General features: G+C 50.2%; 5 protein-coding genes across 5 annotated transcripts; 2 read left to right on the plus strand and 3 right to left on the minus strand.

Moving 5' to 3' along the window:
- Window positions 1-1,107: 1,107 nt before the first annotated feature.
- EDB91DRAFT_1149956 (uncharacterized protein) lies at window positions 1,108-2,822 on the minus strand. The gene is made up of 3 exons (XM_041319386.1): window positions 2,669-2,822; window positions 2,332-2,595; window positions 1,108-2,280 (listed from the first exon to the last, which is right to left on the minus strand). The coding sequence occupies exons 1-3, from the start codon at window positions 2,742-2,744 to the stop codon at window positions 1,352-1,354; spliced, it is 1,269 nt and encodes a 422-aa protein (XP_041174150.1). The 5' UTR covers window positions 2,745-2,822; the 3' UTR covers window positions 1,108-1,351.
- Window positions 2,823-3,018: 196 nt separating this feature from the next.
- On the plus strand, window positions 3,019-4,551 carry EDB91DRAFT_1251521 (C-3 sterol dehydrogenase; the record flags this gene model as incomplete). The annotated part of the gene is made up of 4 exons (XM_041323392.1): window positions 3,019-3,243; window positions 3,293-3,618; window positions 3,674-4,463; window positions 4,522-4,551. The coding sequence occupies 4 exons, from the start codon at window positions 3,019-3,021 to the stop codon at window positions 4,549-4,551; spliced, it is 1,371 nt and encodes a 456-aa protein (XP_041174151.1).
- A 446-nt stretch (window positions 4,552-4,997) lies between these two features.
- On the minus strand, window positions 4,998-7,980 carry EDB91DRAFT_1057686 (ribonucleases P/MRP protein subunit POP1-domain-containing protein; the record flags this gene model as incomplete). Its single annotated transcript, XM_041314100.1, is given in 12 exon segments — window positions 4,998-5,230; window positions 5,248-6,022; window positions 6,077-6,248; window positions 6,300-6,388; window positions 6,440-6,890; window positions 6,938-7,107; window positions 7,156-7,232; window positions 7,287-7,383; window positions 7,433-7,547; window positions 7,598-7,647; window positions 7,703-7,749; window positions 7,800-7,980. The coding sequence occupies 12 exon segments, from the start codon at window positions 7,978-7,980 to the stop codon at window positions 4,998-5,000; spliced, it is 2,457 nt and encodes an 818-aa protein (XP_041174152.1).
- A 186-nt stretch (window positions 7,981-8,166) lies between these two features.
- Window positions 8,167-8,895, plus strand: EDB91DRAFT_1057702 (uncharacterized protein; the record flags this gene model as incomplete). The annotated part of the gene is made up of 5 exons (XM_041314102.1): window positions 8,167-8,324; window positions 8,382-8,511; window positions 8,569-8,701; window positions 8,752-8,787; window positions 8,843-8,895. The coding sequence occupies 5 exons, from the start codon at window positions 8,167-8,169 to the stop codon at window positions 8,893-8,895; spliced, it is 510 nt and encodes a 169-aa protein (XP_041174153.1).
- A 1,885-nt stretch (window positions 8,896-10,780) lies between these two features.
- Window positions 10,781-12,856, minus strand: EDB91DRAFT_1238656 (uncharacterized protein; the record flags this gene model as incomplete). The annotated part of the gene is made up of 6 exons (XM_041321748.1): window positions 10,781-11,278; window positions 11,383-11,937; window positions 11,986-12,037; window positions 12,088-12,407; window positions 12,451-12,708; window positions 12,794-12,856. 6 exons carry the CDS (start codon window positions 12,854-12,856, stop codon window positions 10,781-10,783), a joined length of 1,746 nt encoding a protein of 581 aa, XP_041174154.1.
- Between the last annotated feature and the right edge of the window lie 1,163 nt (window positions 12,857-14,019).

A 14,019-nucleotide genomic window follows, 5' to 3' on the forward strand; every position in this document is an offset into this window, starting at 1 on the left:
TAAAAGTTCGCGTTCACTTGGGATCCGAGCACCGCTAAGCGTCGCCAAACCTTGTCCTAAACAGGACTTGTACCTAAACCTTACGGCGCGTAGTGCCAACACTTGGTGTAGTAAATTATCTGCAAGCAGTCTGAAAGTATATCCTAAACCTCAGCAAGACTCCTAAACCTCGTCATTCCTAACCCTCAGCAGAGCTGACCCTTATCTCAGCCAGCAATGTACAATCAAGTGCCCATTTTTGAGTGAGAAATGATTATATTATATTCACGAACATACTACATATGATGTACTCTATGAAAATGGTTAGGAAAAGGTTCAGGAATGTTAGGGTTAGACCTGACGAGGGTTAGAAATGTAAATGACGAGGTTTAGTGAGGTTTGGGATGTGCTTTAAGACTGCTTGTATATACCAAGTGTTGGCGCTGCGCGCCGTAAGGTTTAGGTACAAGTCCCGTTTAGGACAAGGTTTGGTGACGCTTAGCGGTGCTTGAATCCAGTGAACTCGAACTTTTAGAATTGAGCAGCCCTTCAGAGTTCGGCCTCGGATCAAGAAATTACTCTGGCTTCACCCAAGCATATGGCCTGCCTAGGGGAGACCTACCACCTGGCAGAGATCTTGGGCTAGAGGGTGTCGTCAGTACGGTGCTGAACGATGCCACATCAGATCTTGATCAAAAATACAATAAATAACATGGCATCATATACTAGAATTTCAGAAGGCGTAACTTCAATGCAACACATTATTCAGCTACGTCACATCAGCGGTGCTTGGTTAGTGCCGCTGCTACTATTAGCATCGCCACGGCCCATCAGTTTATCTGGGTTCATTAGTGTGTAATCACAGCACATGAATCGGGAAGAGCATGTGGATAAAGCCATGCATGGCGGCAAGCGAGAAGAAGTACCGATGCTTGTGATCAAATGACAGCAGCAAGAGTAGACTCGTAACCAGTCTGGACTACGTCTTTGAGATATTCAGAGGTTGACGTAGTCACTCGACTTGTTCGTGGTAGCATATGTGCGCCAGGCTGGTCACGAGCCTAGTACGGCAAGAGCCAAGAATCAATGTCAAAGCTGTCAGAGCGACACAAACCTCTACAAAGTACTCCCTAGCCTTCAAGCCTTCAAAAATAAATAGCAATGACGATTTTTGCCTCGATGCGAACGGTGTCCATAATTTTATATGCTAGCGCTACATCTTTACATCGAGGCTCGTATGCGGAATAAATAACTAGAACACGAGAATTCAGCAGGTGCGTTAGCGAGATGAATGTCGAATCGAAATCTATTACAAGGTACTATATGGCGTCGCGAATTGTGGCACGCCTGACGCGGGCCCGCACGGCGCCTGCTACGCGATACTCCACTTACTCACCGCAGCCTGCACCAAGCGCCCCATCTCCTCACGTGCTTGCTTCTTCGCGCTGTTGGTGATACCTACGAGTGCATCGAGTGCGCTGGGTGATGTTTGTAGTGGGTCGAACTCGAGGACGTGTCCATCGGAGGTTGAGATCGCGACGACCGCGCGGGCAGAGGATGAAGAAGGGAGGGACGAGAGCGAGCTGGAAGGCAGGAGGGAAGGTGTAGCGATTTTGGGCGTCGGCTCCTGGACGAGAGCTGCCGTGCGTGAATTGGTACGTGAGTGTGTGCGGTAATGGTTTTGAGTTTGAGAGTTGGCCCGTGAGTGAGTTTGGGAGGTGGTCTGGCTGGAGGAAGAAGGGACGAGCGAGACGGATGGATCACGCCGGATAACTATACTGTTTACGCGTCTTAGAGTCTTGCCTTCGCCTTGCGTATCTACTCGTGTCTCCTTTCCTTTGCCTTTGGTTTTCACGTCCATGGCATCGATACCGTCTTCCTCTTCAGTAGCAAACCACTCCAAACCGAGCTTATAAGGGTTAGCTAGCGGAGAACCATTTAGGCTAAGCATGCTCTCATCGCGCCGGGGTGCACGGAGCGTAGGATAAGCGGGCGTCTTAACAGGCAAGGTTGGGGCGAAGGTTGCCCTGGTGGGCGGGCGTTTTGCCTGAGATGGTTGCTTGGCATGTGAGGGCATAGGTTTGCCAGGCGAAGGTGGAGCTTTGGAGGGGGAGGGGAGAGGTAATTTAGAGGGAGTTCTGAGGGAAGACGGTTTCTGCGGACTGACGGAGGGGAAGCGGAAGGTCGTGCGGAGTTGTCCAGGAGTACGCGGGACTGCGGCAGAGAATGTGCGAACGCGTTGTGCAGTTCCCGTGTTAGCAGGTGGAAGCTTCTTCTTGGGAGTGGCATGCATCATCCTCGCTGAACGAGAAACATGTCAATGAAAAGACTAGTGCCAAATTAACCACGTACCATTCTTAACGGCGCGCTCGCCCTCACTGGCCTCCTCCCACTTGCGCTTGCGAGTCTCACGGTCGATCTCAAGGTTTGGCGGAGCACCGCCCACGAGACCACGAAGACACGCTTGAATATCGCCATTATAGGTATCAGCAAACTCGCTCATGGTCACGCCGCGCACGAGTTTGGGAATTCGGGAGATGAGCCCTTCTTGGTGAAGCCGAAAATTTGTGAGCGCGTCTGCGAGCCATTCCTCAAGCTGACGAACACGGTGTTCGACTGTGCAGCATAGAAATCAATGCAGAAAATTCAGTGAAGTAAAGTTAGATGAGGCGAAACCAGTGAAATGCACCTTCAATGTCGAGATTCTGGAGTAGCTGTTGTTTTTCCTCAGGAGTGTACTTGCGGGATGTGTCTGGGATGTACATCTTCACCAGCCTCGACGATCAGAACAGAGATGGCTTGGAAAACGTAGGGCTAGAGGCAACGCCGAAACTGTAAACCGGACAAACATTAAACAGGTGGAAGGACTCGACTGAGTCCACAGCACGTGGTCGCGTAAGTCCATGAGACACGTGACAGGTCCGTCGGTCGGACCGTGTATGTTACAGGTGACTACGCTTTTAAGTATTTTGGTCACTAAGCTGAACGTTGACAAGCAGCGACAGCTCCGAGCTCCTCTCTTCTTACTTTCTATTCTTCATGTCAGAGCAAAAAGAAGTTTACCTTGTCATTGGCGGTAGCGGCTTTGTTGGCCGTCACATCGTCGAGCACCTTCTTGCTCGTGGTGACATCGCCTGCGTGTTTGACATTGTTCAGCGACATCATGATGTTGACTTCTATTCGGGTGATATCACTGACGAGTCTCAACTTCTTGATGTCTTGACAAAGGTGCACGCTACTTTTCCAATTTTTTGTGGTCAACAAGTGCTAACATGCTTTTGAAATTCTCTGTGGTGTGCCTCACGTCTCGCAGACCGGTACAACTTGCATAATTCACACCGCCTCACCGCCACACGGTGCCAAAGATCCAAGCATATATTATAAAGTCAATGTCGATGGCTGCAAAGCTGTCATCAGCGCAGCCCAGGCTGCTGGCGTGCAAAAGTTGGTCTACACGAGCAGTGCAGGTGTCGTTTTTGATGGTGGCGACGTCGTAAACCTCGACGAACGTGCTCCGTTTCCGGAGAAGCCATTCGATGCATATAATGACTCGAAAGCACAAGGAGAGAAAATCATTCTTGAGGCCAATGGCAAGGGTGGCCTACTGACTGTTGCTTTGCGGCCTGCGGGCATATTTGGGTATGTTGTTTCCTCATATCGTACCATAAATTTTGATACAACGCGATCCCTCCAGCGAGGGTGACCGCCAAATGATGGTGGGCCTCTACCAAGCCTACCAACGTGGACAAACCCACTTCCAAGTCGGAGACAACAATAACCTCTTCGACTACACCTACGTCGGTAATCTTGCCCATGCACATCTCATCGCTGCCGACAAGCTTTCCTCTCCCTCACTTCCTACATCTTCACAAGAGACCCTCACCGCCGACACCCTCAAAGCCACGCTTCACCTTGACCGCGCCCTCCAGCCTGTGAGCGCAACAATCGCCGCAAAGCGAATCCCGACATGCGAAGCACGCCCCTTGGGACCATACGTCACGCTTCCGCCTAACGCCGTCGAAATGGAGGCAGCCTTCAACGCCCCACGCGACCCGCACACTCCCGCACACCCTATCATACGCTCCCGGTTCGACCAGTTCTCCGACAATGCGATCGAGTTCGCAGAGAGTTCGCCACTACAGGTCGCAGGGCAGGCCTTCTTCATCACTAACGGCGAGCCAGTGTACTTCTGGGATTTCATGCGCGTTATATGGCTTGCTCTCGATCCGCCCTTGTCGAAGTCCCCCTCGGGCGTATCGGCGCGCGCCCAGAGGCCTACGTGGGTGATACCAAGGGGCTTTGGGATGGTGTTGGGCTTCCTTTCGGAGTGCTGGGCGTCCTTAATTGGGAAAGAGGCTGGGTTCACGCGATACAGGGTGGGGTATAGCTGTGCTACGAGATATCACAATATCGAGAAAGCAAGGCGTGTGCTTGGATATGAGCCTGAGGTTGGGCTGGAGGAGGGTGTGAGAAGAATGGTGGAGGTAGGTGTCGGCCGCTGTTTCTTTTATGTGTGGCTAATTGTTCTTTCTCTGCGTGTAGTGGTTCAAGAAGGAGAACAATCTTCCGTGATGCTTGCTATCTGAGTTTGGATTATGTATCTAATTCCTTGCATTCTTTGTACACTCATCGTACGCTGTAGAGATACCCGCGCATGTTGCTTCATTTCGATATGGATGATGCACGGATACCTACCCTTTCGTGTTCGGCGCTATTGAGCTAGCTATCGACCCACCTACAATTGTGTGTATCGTAGCATTAGTACTTGGGGATTATGTGGAGGCCTCGTATTTATACCAAAGGACCTTGATAATACGATATCATTAATACCCAAAACACTTCCGAGGTTTTCAGTTCATAAGCTCTTCCTTCACTTGATAAGAATGCAACTGGTGAAACCCATGTAAAAACAAAGTATATCACGAGTCAAGTAGCTCGAGATATGCGGCCCGGCAAATCATCCCATCACGATCACGAATTTTGACCAGTGGACGCGACTCTCCATGACTGCGGACACATCAATTGAACGCTCTTGATGACACAAGGAATCCATACCTCCGTGCCTGTTGTTGCAATTCTATCAGCACCGACACTGGGACAGCGCCGATAGCGAAGCCTTCTCCGCGGGACAAGGACACGCTGCCAGTAGTAACATACCCAATGATAGATGTGTGGGGAGGAACAGCCTCAGGGGGCTGGTCGGGAAGCAAATCAATCCGAATACAAGGTCCAAAAGACAAAAGCGACAAACCTCATTCGCATCTGCACTATCTCGCATCTTGCCCTTCTCCTTGAAATTCTTGACTTCGACGTCATCGAGGCGGTGGATAATGGCGAGGTCATCCGGGGCGCCACGAGTGACCATCTTCACGCGGATCATGACCAATGCCCCTTTCAGGAGAGCCTCGGCGCGATAATTGGCATCCAGTAAATTCATGCCACGCTTCGCCCGAAGCCTGTTGATCTCTGAAAGGAGACCCGCACCGTGATTAAGCATCTGTGTTACTTTTTCGAGAATCGCTGGCACTTCTGGACCACGGAGCAACCAAGGGCGAACAATAGGTGCTCTGTCAACGTCCATTGCATCCTGGGGGCCTCGTTGTGCTGGCACCAGGTTCTCATCTACAGCAGACGCCATCGGAAGGCCTAGCACAACCTCCCAATCCGCCCGCCATGGGCTACGGGTACCAAGGTTCTTATGATTGGGTCTCTTTGCTGGTGGCGTTCTCTCCCACTTCGCTTTCTCCTTATCGGCACGCTCTTCCCAATGCTTGTCGTAGAACTTCGTGCAAGGGAAGTCTCTCGGGAAATATGCAGTGCCCGCCTCAAAGGCTTGTGTGCCTCGCTCTCGTTGTCCGCCGACACGTGTGCCTGTATGTATCAGTGAGGGGAGGAAAGGCATGCCCCATCCGGCGGGAAAAATGAGCGTCCAGCCGTGGATACCATGCGTGCTGGAGGGCGATTCGAGCGAGCGCTGGATGAGCAGCAGTGGGATGCGATCGTCCTGGCGAAGGGGGTTCAGAGGCGTGCCTGGAACAAGATTCTTTGCATGCAAGTTACTTATCGTTCCCAGTTCGAGAACCAAGGGGGGGCTTACATTGGAACGACGCGTATCAAGATCTTTCTTCTTGTATGTAGGTTTCTTGAGCGCTGAACGCTTCTCTTCCTCCCATATTTCGCTTTGAGCAAGTATGGTGGCGGGAAACGTCATTGCAGGGGCGGCGGCTTGTACATCGTTCGTGCTGGGTTTGGCGTTCTTGGGCGGAAACCTGAGTGACAAGTTACTCATGTGGACAAGCCAAGTAGCCGCAGATACCTACTTCAATCGTGGGTCAAGGACTTTCATTCCGATGACTATTCCGCGCGGTAGGGATGCAGTGGTTTGTAGATCGTTGAGGGATGACCAGAACTGTCTAGGTTATCAGATGTTATAAGAACGTCAAGGAAAGAACGAAGGCACCTTTTTGAATGCATGCCTGTCATCATCTCCAACTGGAGACAAGGCGCCCTTGATGACCTGACTTGCCTTGGGTCCCATGATTTCGAAAACATTGAGAGTGCCTCGCAGATCGGCTATCTCTACTTCCACAGATACATCTTTATGTCGCTGTTTCTCAGCTTCAAGAACTAAGGAAGTAGATTTCTGCAACGCTTCGAAGACATCGTCGAACACCGCAGGGTGCGAGCGCACCCAGACTGCTCTCGCGGAACTTTGTTGAACAGCATTAGCCAGTGTATTCTGCTTGTCCTTTCCTTTCCGCTTGCGTTTGGAAGATCCTTCCGCTGGGGGCGGGTTCGTCTGTGCTGGAGGCAACGGCCGCCACATGATCGTTACAGGTGCAATCAGGTCAAAGGGGTAGCTTCCTGACTTGTACAGGTCCGTCTCGAGCACGCGAGAACCGGACATGGATCTAACGAATAATTAGTTCATGGTTCTTCTTCAACCTCATAGACTGACCGCTTCATTCCAGTGCACTGAGGATCGCAGCAGAGATCTAACACATTTCGAAGGATTTTTTCAGGCCCCTTGAGTTCTATCAGTGAGCTGTACGAAGCATCATGCAGGATTGAGCCATGCATAGACGCTCGGTGTGAGGGACGGAACGATTTCTCCGTAGGTGTTACCGCCTGGACATAAAATTCAGAAGGAGCATGTAATCATAACTAGAGACGGACGAGTCTATACCCCCACATGTTCTCCATTTTCATTCGCTTGGCGTGCCAAATATGAGTCTCGAGCCAGGATTTATCGCCTGTCGAACACCAACATAAGATACGGAACACAAGGGGTTACATGATGTACTGACGCTGTCGCTTCAAGAGGGATTCAGTGCGGGTCACTTGCTTTGTTTTTCCTCGCTTGGAGAGTCCACATCTAAGTATGCGCCGGGCGTTGGGAGCCATCTGAAAGATGAAATGAGGAATATTTCCGAGGCAGTGGGTTGCACCTCACCTCGGCACGTGCTTTTTCTCGCAAGCGCAAGGGCACCCGGCGAACATCATGGCTGGCTGCCCTTCGTCGTAGATGGCGGGGCAGAGTTTGCCATGCGCGATGAGTCACACTTTCCCTGAAGGCGAAAAATAAGTAGTTGTATATGTTGAGGCACATGCTCCTAACCCTGCCGTCTTCATCGCTTTCTGCATGGCATCGATCTCATAGGCTCGAGCCTATGGCGTTTTGCAAATTCAACAATATAGAACCAGAATCAGCCCAAACACGTACCTCTGTAAATTTCTCCACATCGATTGACGCAGGTAATCCTTGCATAGCTATTCGAGGTAAATGTCAAGTAAAGACGCATCACGCGAAAGATGCTCACAATCAAATCGTACGGTGGTGCTTGACGGTCCGGCGAGCGCGTTTCCTGAAGATCGGACACTCCCACTACCACTGGTTGACGCAGCTGGCTGAACTGCAATTGTCCGAGCATCTGCAACTTTGAGTTTCTTCCGTTCCCGAGGCGTCATTTCTTCCGCGCCCCCCTTACGTTTCAAAGGCATTTGTGTTCGATGTGCTATTTCCTCAAAGAGCAGGTCCTAGACCTAGGTTATGCACCTATTCAGCACTGACAGAAACAGAGGATCGGAAGGTGGTGAATACAGAATCTGCAGAACTGAAAGAACTACCAGTGCCACAAACGCGACCTCTACCGGCTAACCCCGAACAACCTCCTTCCTCTCACCACCATGGCCTCGCGTTGTCTGGTTCTTACTCCAAAACTCGCCCAGCGCTCAGGTGCACGATTTATATCAACGACAAGAGTGCTACGGGAAGAGACATCCACTTCACCCAACCTAGGTTCGGTCCAACCGCAGAAGAGACCGGTCGGGGGCTTCCGGGGAGGGTAAGCACTGTTGCACGCGCCTTACCGTATGATCTCACTCTTTCTTCTTGCTGCTAGAATAATCGGGTTTCTGTTCGGATTCTCGCTAGCCTCCGCGTTTGCTGCATATCATCTTTTGGACGAATATAAGCTCGCTTCCGCAGCGCTGCAGGCCAGTGTGGAGGAGCTGCAAGCAAGCACGGAGAAGGTTTGAGACTTGCGCCTTTGTGAAATATTATTTTTATGTTGTATGTCACTCCTCCAGGTGTCTGCACACGTCCGTCGTATCGAAGCAGTGGAAAAGGATTTGAAGGCGCTATCGCAGAGTTCCGCAAGTAAAGATGAACTATCAAGGGTTCGTGCAGAGCTCAAGAAAGTATACGACGGATTGCACATCGGTATGTTGTTCCGCCTACGCAGCAGCGCGTGTGCTTATAGACTTGGCAAGAATTCCTTGATTTGAGATCACATGTTTGGGGAATGCGTCAGTCATTATTGTGTTTATTCGATATCTACCACTGACGAAAACTTTTGATCAGAACAAGACTTGCATTCGTTAGCCAAGAAGGATGCCACATCTGTTCGTATATAGAGCACATCATACTTATAGAACTCCTTGGAAAACCTCCTTTAGTTTCGAACAACGGTTTAAAATTATCTTCGGTGGTCATGGATGCTGACCGTATGTTCCGAATGACTCCAGGTCGTGATGGATCCAAAAAGTCATAGGCAGGAGTTTTCCCGGTTCCCTCTGATATTTAGAACATCGCTGCGAAGTTCGACACAGAACGAGTACGAGGGAAACGTGTTTATATGACAGGGTCATCGACCTGTTTTTGACATGAGAACAGGAGCAGGAACATCGGTATCAAATTTGATACTCACCATGAAGATCGGCATACGCGATACGACAACCTTTACACCCTTCGTTCTGCACTTCGCCTTCAATATCTCATAAGCCACAACCTGCTGCTCTGCAGACCTGTCACACGTCAGGACTCTAAGCTTGGGAAGCACATCTACTGCTTCAATAATGGGCCAGAGTGACTCGCGATCACGGTAAATGTAGACAGAAAGGTGTGGCGCGAAATCAGATACTGGTGGAGTGTGAGCGTGAGGTAAAGCACCAGCTCTTTGAGCGCAATCCACATGCGGAGCAGAGCGGCAGAATGGACGTCATAGTCGAGTAGACGAAGGAAACGAAGCCGCGGGGCATGAACGGCGAGTATATCTCACTCCGTGGTTCCTGCTATCTCTTAGGATGCGGAGGGAGTCGGCAGATGACGCAAGCAGCATCAGTGAACTGATGAGCCGCAGATAAAGTCTTTTATCGTCATATATAGAACTTCTTTCCTTTATATTGGAATATAAAGTCATAAAACGCCGTAATCGACGTAAAGTACCCTGGGTAGACTCACGAGTTCTGAGTTCTCTGATGCCAACCAGGTTGGAAAGTCCGGCCGTGGATAATGCGGCAACGCAAGGTCATAAAAGCAGTTCTTTGCGCCCATGAGTTTGAATCTCCAGCGTCAGTATCCCTCAGCAGCACCGTGACCTGTGCTCCGCCGTGCGACACGGCCACTGCGCAGTGCGCACTAGTCTCGCATCTGATCTTGAGAAACTGGATATTGAGCTATATATTGAGGAGTTAGGAGACAGGGTAAGCTACCGGTGCCCAACAGAACTAATACTTTCAGTCTCCGCCCTCCATCCCCTAATCTTCTTCAATATCTTGCCCGATCGATATTTCGAGGTTTCGTATGAAGTCGCCTAAGCCTTTTCCCCGGGTCGCTGCAGAGAAAAGTGCTGCATGAAACTTTGCAAGTCTATTTGAGCAGTAGTAAGAAATATGCGTCGCGGAAGAAGCAGGGGTTGTGCTGGTCCTGAGTCCTGACCGGGTTCTGTACACTAGTGCAGCAGCTTTGAGCGTGTCATTCGGCTTGACGTCGATAATGTAGAACTGCATGTTCTAAGACAAAATATAAGTTCAGGAGGAATGGAAGCCATCTGCGGATTCTAATAGTAGCTATAGTAGATCTCGGACTCTGCCCCTCAACGCCCCTTGCAAGTTATCACGTCACAAATAGTCACACAATTACTACTTGAGATTAGGATCCCCTCGGATCCCCTGGGCGGCTTCACTAACGGACTTATATCTGGCGTGCATATTCCCCTTACTAGCGATGACTTGCGGGTCAACGAACATGCATTGGAGTACAACAATGGTATCTAGAGTGCATACGAATACTTTGAGTGAAGATTAGCGAGCAACAAGTACTTTGAACCAGGATTAGCGAGCAGCCATAAAGAAACAAAAGAGCGTCAGAAAATGCGGGTAAGCTCGGAGAAAATGAGTGAATGTGACGGTCACGGTCTGTTCGGACAAAATAACCATACAAAGCTACTAAAGGACCGCTACGGGAAACGAATCACCAAGGCAGAATTCGAATTCTGATAACTGCACAAGGCACAATGGCTCATGGAATAGCGCCAATAAAAATGGCGACCAATATCACCGCACCAATCAGGCCGATGGCAGCAGAGCGAATAACAACTTCCCACTGAGCTCGGATCACCACAGGCGACCGCACACGCGTCATCGGCGCTTGGAACGCAGGAACGCCTGCGGTGAAAGAGGGAATCATGAAGGAGACAAGGGGGGGGCGATTAGAAGTCGGGCTCGGAGATGAAGTGTATGAATTAGGCGAAGGAACTGATGAGATTTGTGAGACGAGTGATAGTGGTGGCGCGTATGTGCGCTTGCATTTATACTGCTGGCGTGCGATGGCGGAACTCATGGGATTGTTTGAAGGAGTGGTGTTTTCAGTTTGAGGAGAAGGGGTTGGAATATGATCTGGGATAGTGATAGGAGGTGGAAAAGTGTTGCTCGTGAGGCGAATGTTATCTGCAAGAATCGCGTTTCCCTTGCCAGACTTGGGAAGAAGATCAAAGTCAAAGCTCTCGCCTCGTCTTATCTGTACGCGCCCTTTTACATCTTCATTCGTATCGAGGTCTACTTCGTGACGAATGAACGCTGCGCTGGGACCAAAAGAACCTAGAATCCTCTGGGCTGTGGAACTTGACAGCTGGACTGTGCCGGGCATTCCCGTTGGAATGCGCGATGTTCGAGGGGTGAGGGTAGCGCAGCAGAATTCGGGCGTTGTCGAGTATGTAGCACAGAAGGGAAGGTGATGGATGATTGTACGGAACGGTAATGGGATCGATGCAAGCCTGTGGCTGTGGCTGGACCCTCAGGTGCAGGCACATCATCGAAGTAGGCGGGAGAAACTTCAATCTCCGGCAATTCAAATGAAGAGGACGAGCCTTCCGAAGATCCGCACAGTTCGCTATCAGAAGACGAGTCCGAGGTTGGCGAAAATGAGCGTCCTTCCGCAGAAATGATGCATGGTGCAGATTGGAGGGAGGTGGACGAGAAGAACTCTGGATCACACTGCCTATCGTGATGTTTCGATATTGCGATACTAGGCCTCTTGCTAAGCGGTGGTGGGTGAGGCAGCGGTGAAGATATCGACGTGACCGCAGGGACGGGCAGCGGCCTTGAAATAACCGGCCTGGCAAGCTCAAATTTTCGAAGTTGTCTCAGGTCACCGAAGACATATATCATAAGACAAATCTAGAAATTAGGCACGCACGATTGTATGGAGGGAGTAAATTCACTCACTCCGTTGAAACTGGAGATCAACAACAGCAGACCAAGCCAGATGCCGGGAAAGCTGATAGTCTCCACCACCGTCCGTGGGGGGCACCGGCCCAGTCAGCAGACGTCAGTGCAAGGGGTAAAATTCCAGCAACGCATAAACACAGTGTCCCAGCGGCAATGCCGCAAGCTGCTCTGCCTGAGCCAACATTGGTAGAAGCTGCACGAACAAAGCGGGAAAGGGACTCTCTGAGCATAGCACGCGTCTCCAATGCAACCTCTATAAATACTGCAGGATCTGGGTGCGCATTTGGTGGGTTCGAAACGGCTGTAGGCCCGCGAATTCTGCTAAAAGCGCAGAGTTCTGAGCTGGGCAATGGAAATGGCGCGAGAATATCTGAAGGGACATCAAGTTCGTACTCAGCGCCAGGCGTGAAGAAGGTTTGCTTTGCTTTTGCATAAAAAAGAGCAAGCGACGCGTCCGACGACGGCGGAGTGCGAAATGGTTGTCGTGCATGCGGGATCTGGGGTAGCTGGGGCAAGTGTGGCTTTGGTACGCTGGGCCCAGATGTGGTAACGGGTGGTGTACTCCTTCAGCCATAACAAAAAGTAGAGATTTTCGGGGGATTGTTCGACATAGAGAAGATATTCTTCGAAATCCTTGAGGCCGAGGGGCGGGAGGTGTTTGCGCTCGAGTACATCGTCAAGATTAACGTCTACGAATGGTGTTACCCCACATGAGCCGTACTTTGCCAATAGACGGGGGTGGGTTGCAGATGCGGTACTAGAGAATTGTGAGAGGGACTTGTAGGTAAGTACGGGTGTGACATACTGGAAATGTTAAGAAGCCCTTCAAGGAGAGCTTTGACGGTGGCGGTCTTTCCTGCTGTTGCATGGATCATAGACGTTAGCGAGAAAGCGGTGGGCAGAGGTGGTCTTAATCATCGGGCGACTTAAATGCTACACACGTGATGATATTAATCGGAAATTGGACATTTGCTTGTCTGATTAGGTTGTCAGACACTGGCTTCGACCGAGCTTGGATGGAAATAACTGGGAGGGTGGATCACGTAAAGAGCGCCTATTGCAACTAGGATGGTTCCTCGGCATAAGGATATGAAGCTTGAAGTAGCTGAAAACTGGGAGCAGAAAGTCTTTAACTGCAATCGGTGGGTCCACCTATTGGTCCTCTAGCCCTCGGCAGCTGTGACGATCGAGACCGTTGACATGGGCTACCATTGGGAGCTGTCATCGACGTCACCTGTTCCAACCGGAAAGGGCTAATCGGCTTACCGCTCAACTAATCAAAATACCCACGAGACATCTAGTCTCCCGTAGACTGGAAGGAAGATGAGTCCGGAAGAATCTGGACCATGATCATGGAACCGCAAATTGATGTGATGAACAGCAAAATAACCGCAATACACCTTGTCAGCTTGTCACTTGGTTCCTATTGCCAATACCATTGGATCCAAGGTATGTAATTAGGACTGCCGTCTGGAGTTCGATCTTCTGATCGTGCCAGTGAAGCGGTAATAACCCTTCAATGTTCATAATAACCGCAGCGTGGGCGGCAATAAGAGACAAAAATATGTATGATACCAGCGCTAGTCATCCTTGACCGTGGAGGGCGGAAAATCGATGGCATGCGCATTGCGCACCCAGGCGCAACCACATAATAGTAGTAACACGTGCATCACAGACTCAAGCGAAAGTGAACCGTAGTACGTGATTCTCGCTTGAATTGATCAAGCGGTGACTCATTTGTTCTACTATCCAGGCTTCAGCGCTTTGGAGTCTTGTCGTTGATATAGGTTAATCATAGGTTCTAGCGGTCAGCTGCCAACTGCCAACTACTAGGCACTAGACCATACACGAATCTTGCTAATGTTGAACTGGATATTAAGAATATTGAAATTCTAATTGGCCCGATACCATCAACTCTTCATAATATAACTTCGGGGTTGCCTAAATAGCAAGTTGGCAACCAACTACATAGTCACTTATTATAGCCGTTTTCTTTGTGCGTCTAGACATAATTCAAAAGTATCACATCGA

Source organism: Suillus paluster, assembly GCF_016628075.1.
Source record: "Suillus paluster strain FC165 chromosome Unknown EDB91scaffold_55, whole genome shotgun sequence".
NCBI classification, from domain to species: Eukaryota; Fungi; Basidiomycota; class Agaricomycetes; order Boletales; family Suillaceae; genus Suillus; species Suillus paluster.

Coding starts and splice junctions, on each gene's coding strand:
- EDB91DRAFT_1149956 (XM_041319386.1), bottom strand. CDS start 2,744: ATGTACATCCCAGACACATCCCGCAAGTACACTCCTGAGGAAAAACAA. Junction 2,596..2,668: donor CCAGAATCTCGACATTGAAG/GTGCATTTCACT, acceptor TATGCTGCACAG/TCGAACACCGTGTTCGTCAG. Junction 2,281..2,331: donor CGAGCGCGCCGTTAAGAATG/GTACGTGGTTAA, acceptor TTTCTCGTTCAG/CGAGGATGATGCATGCCACT.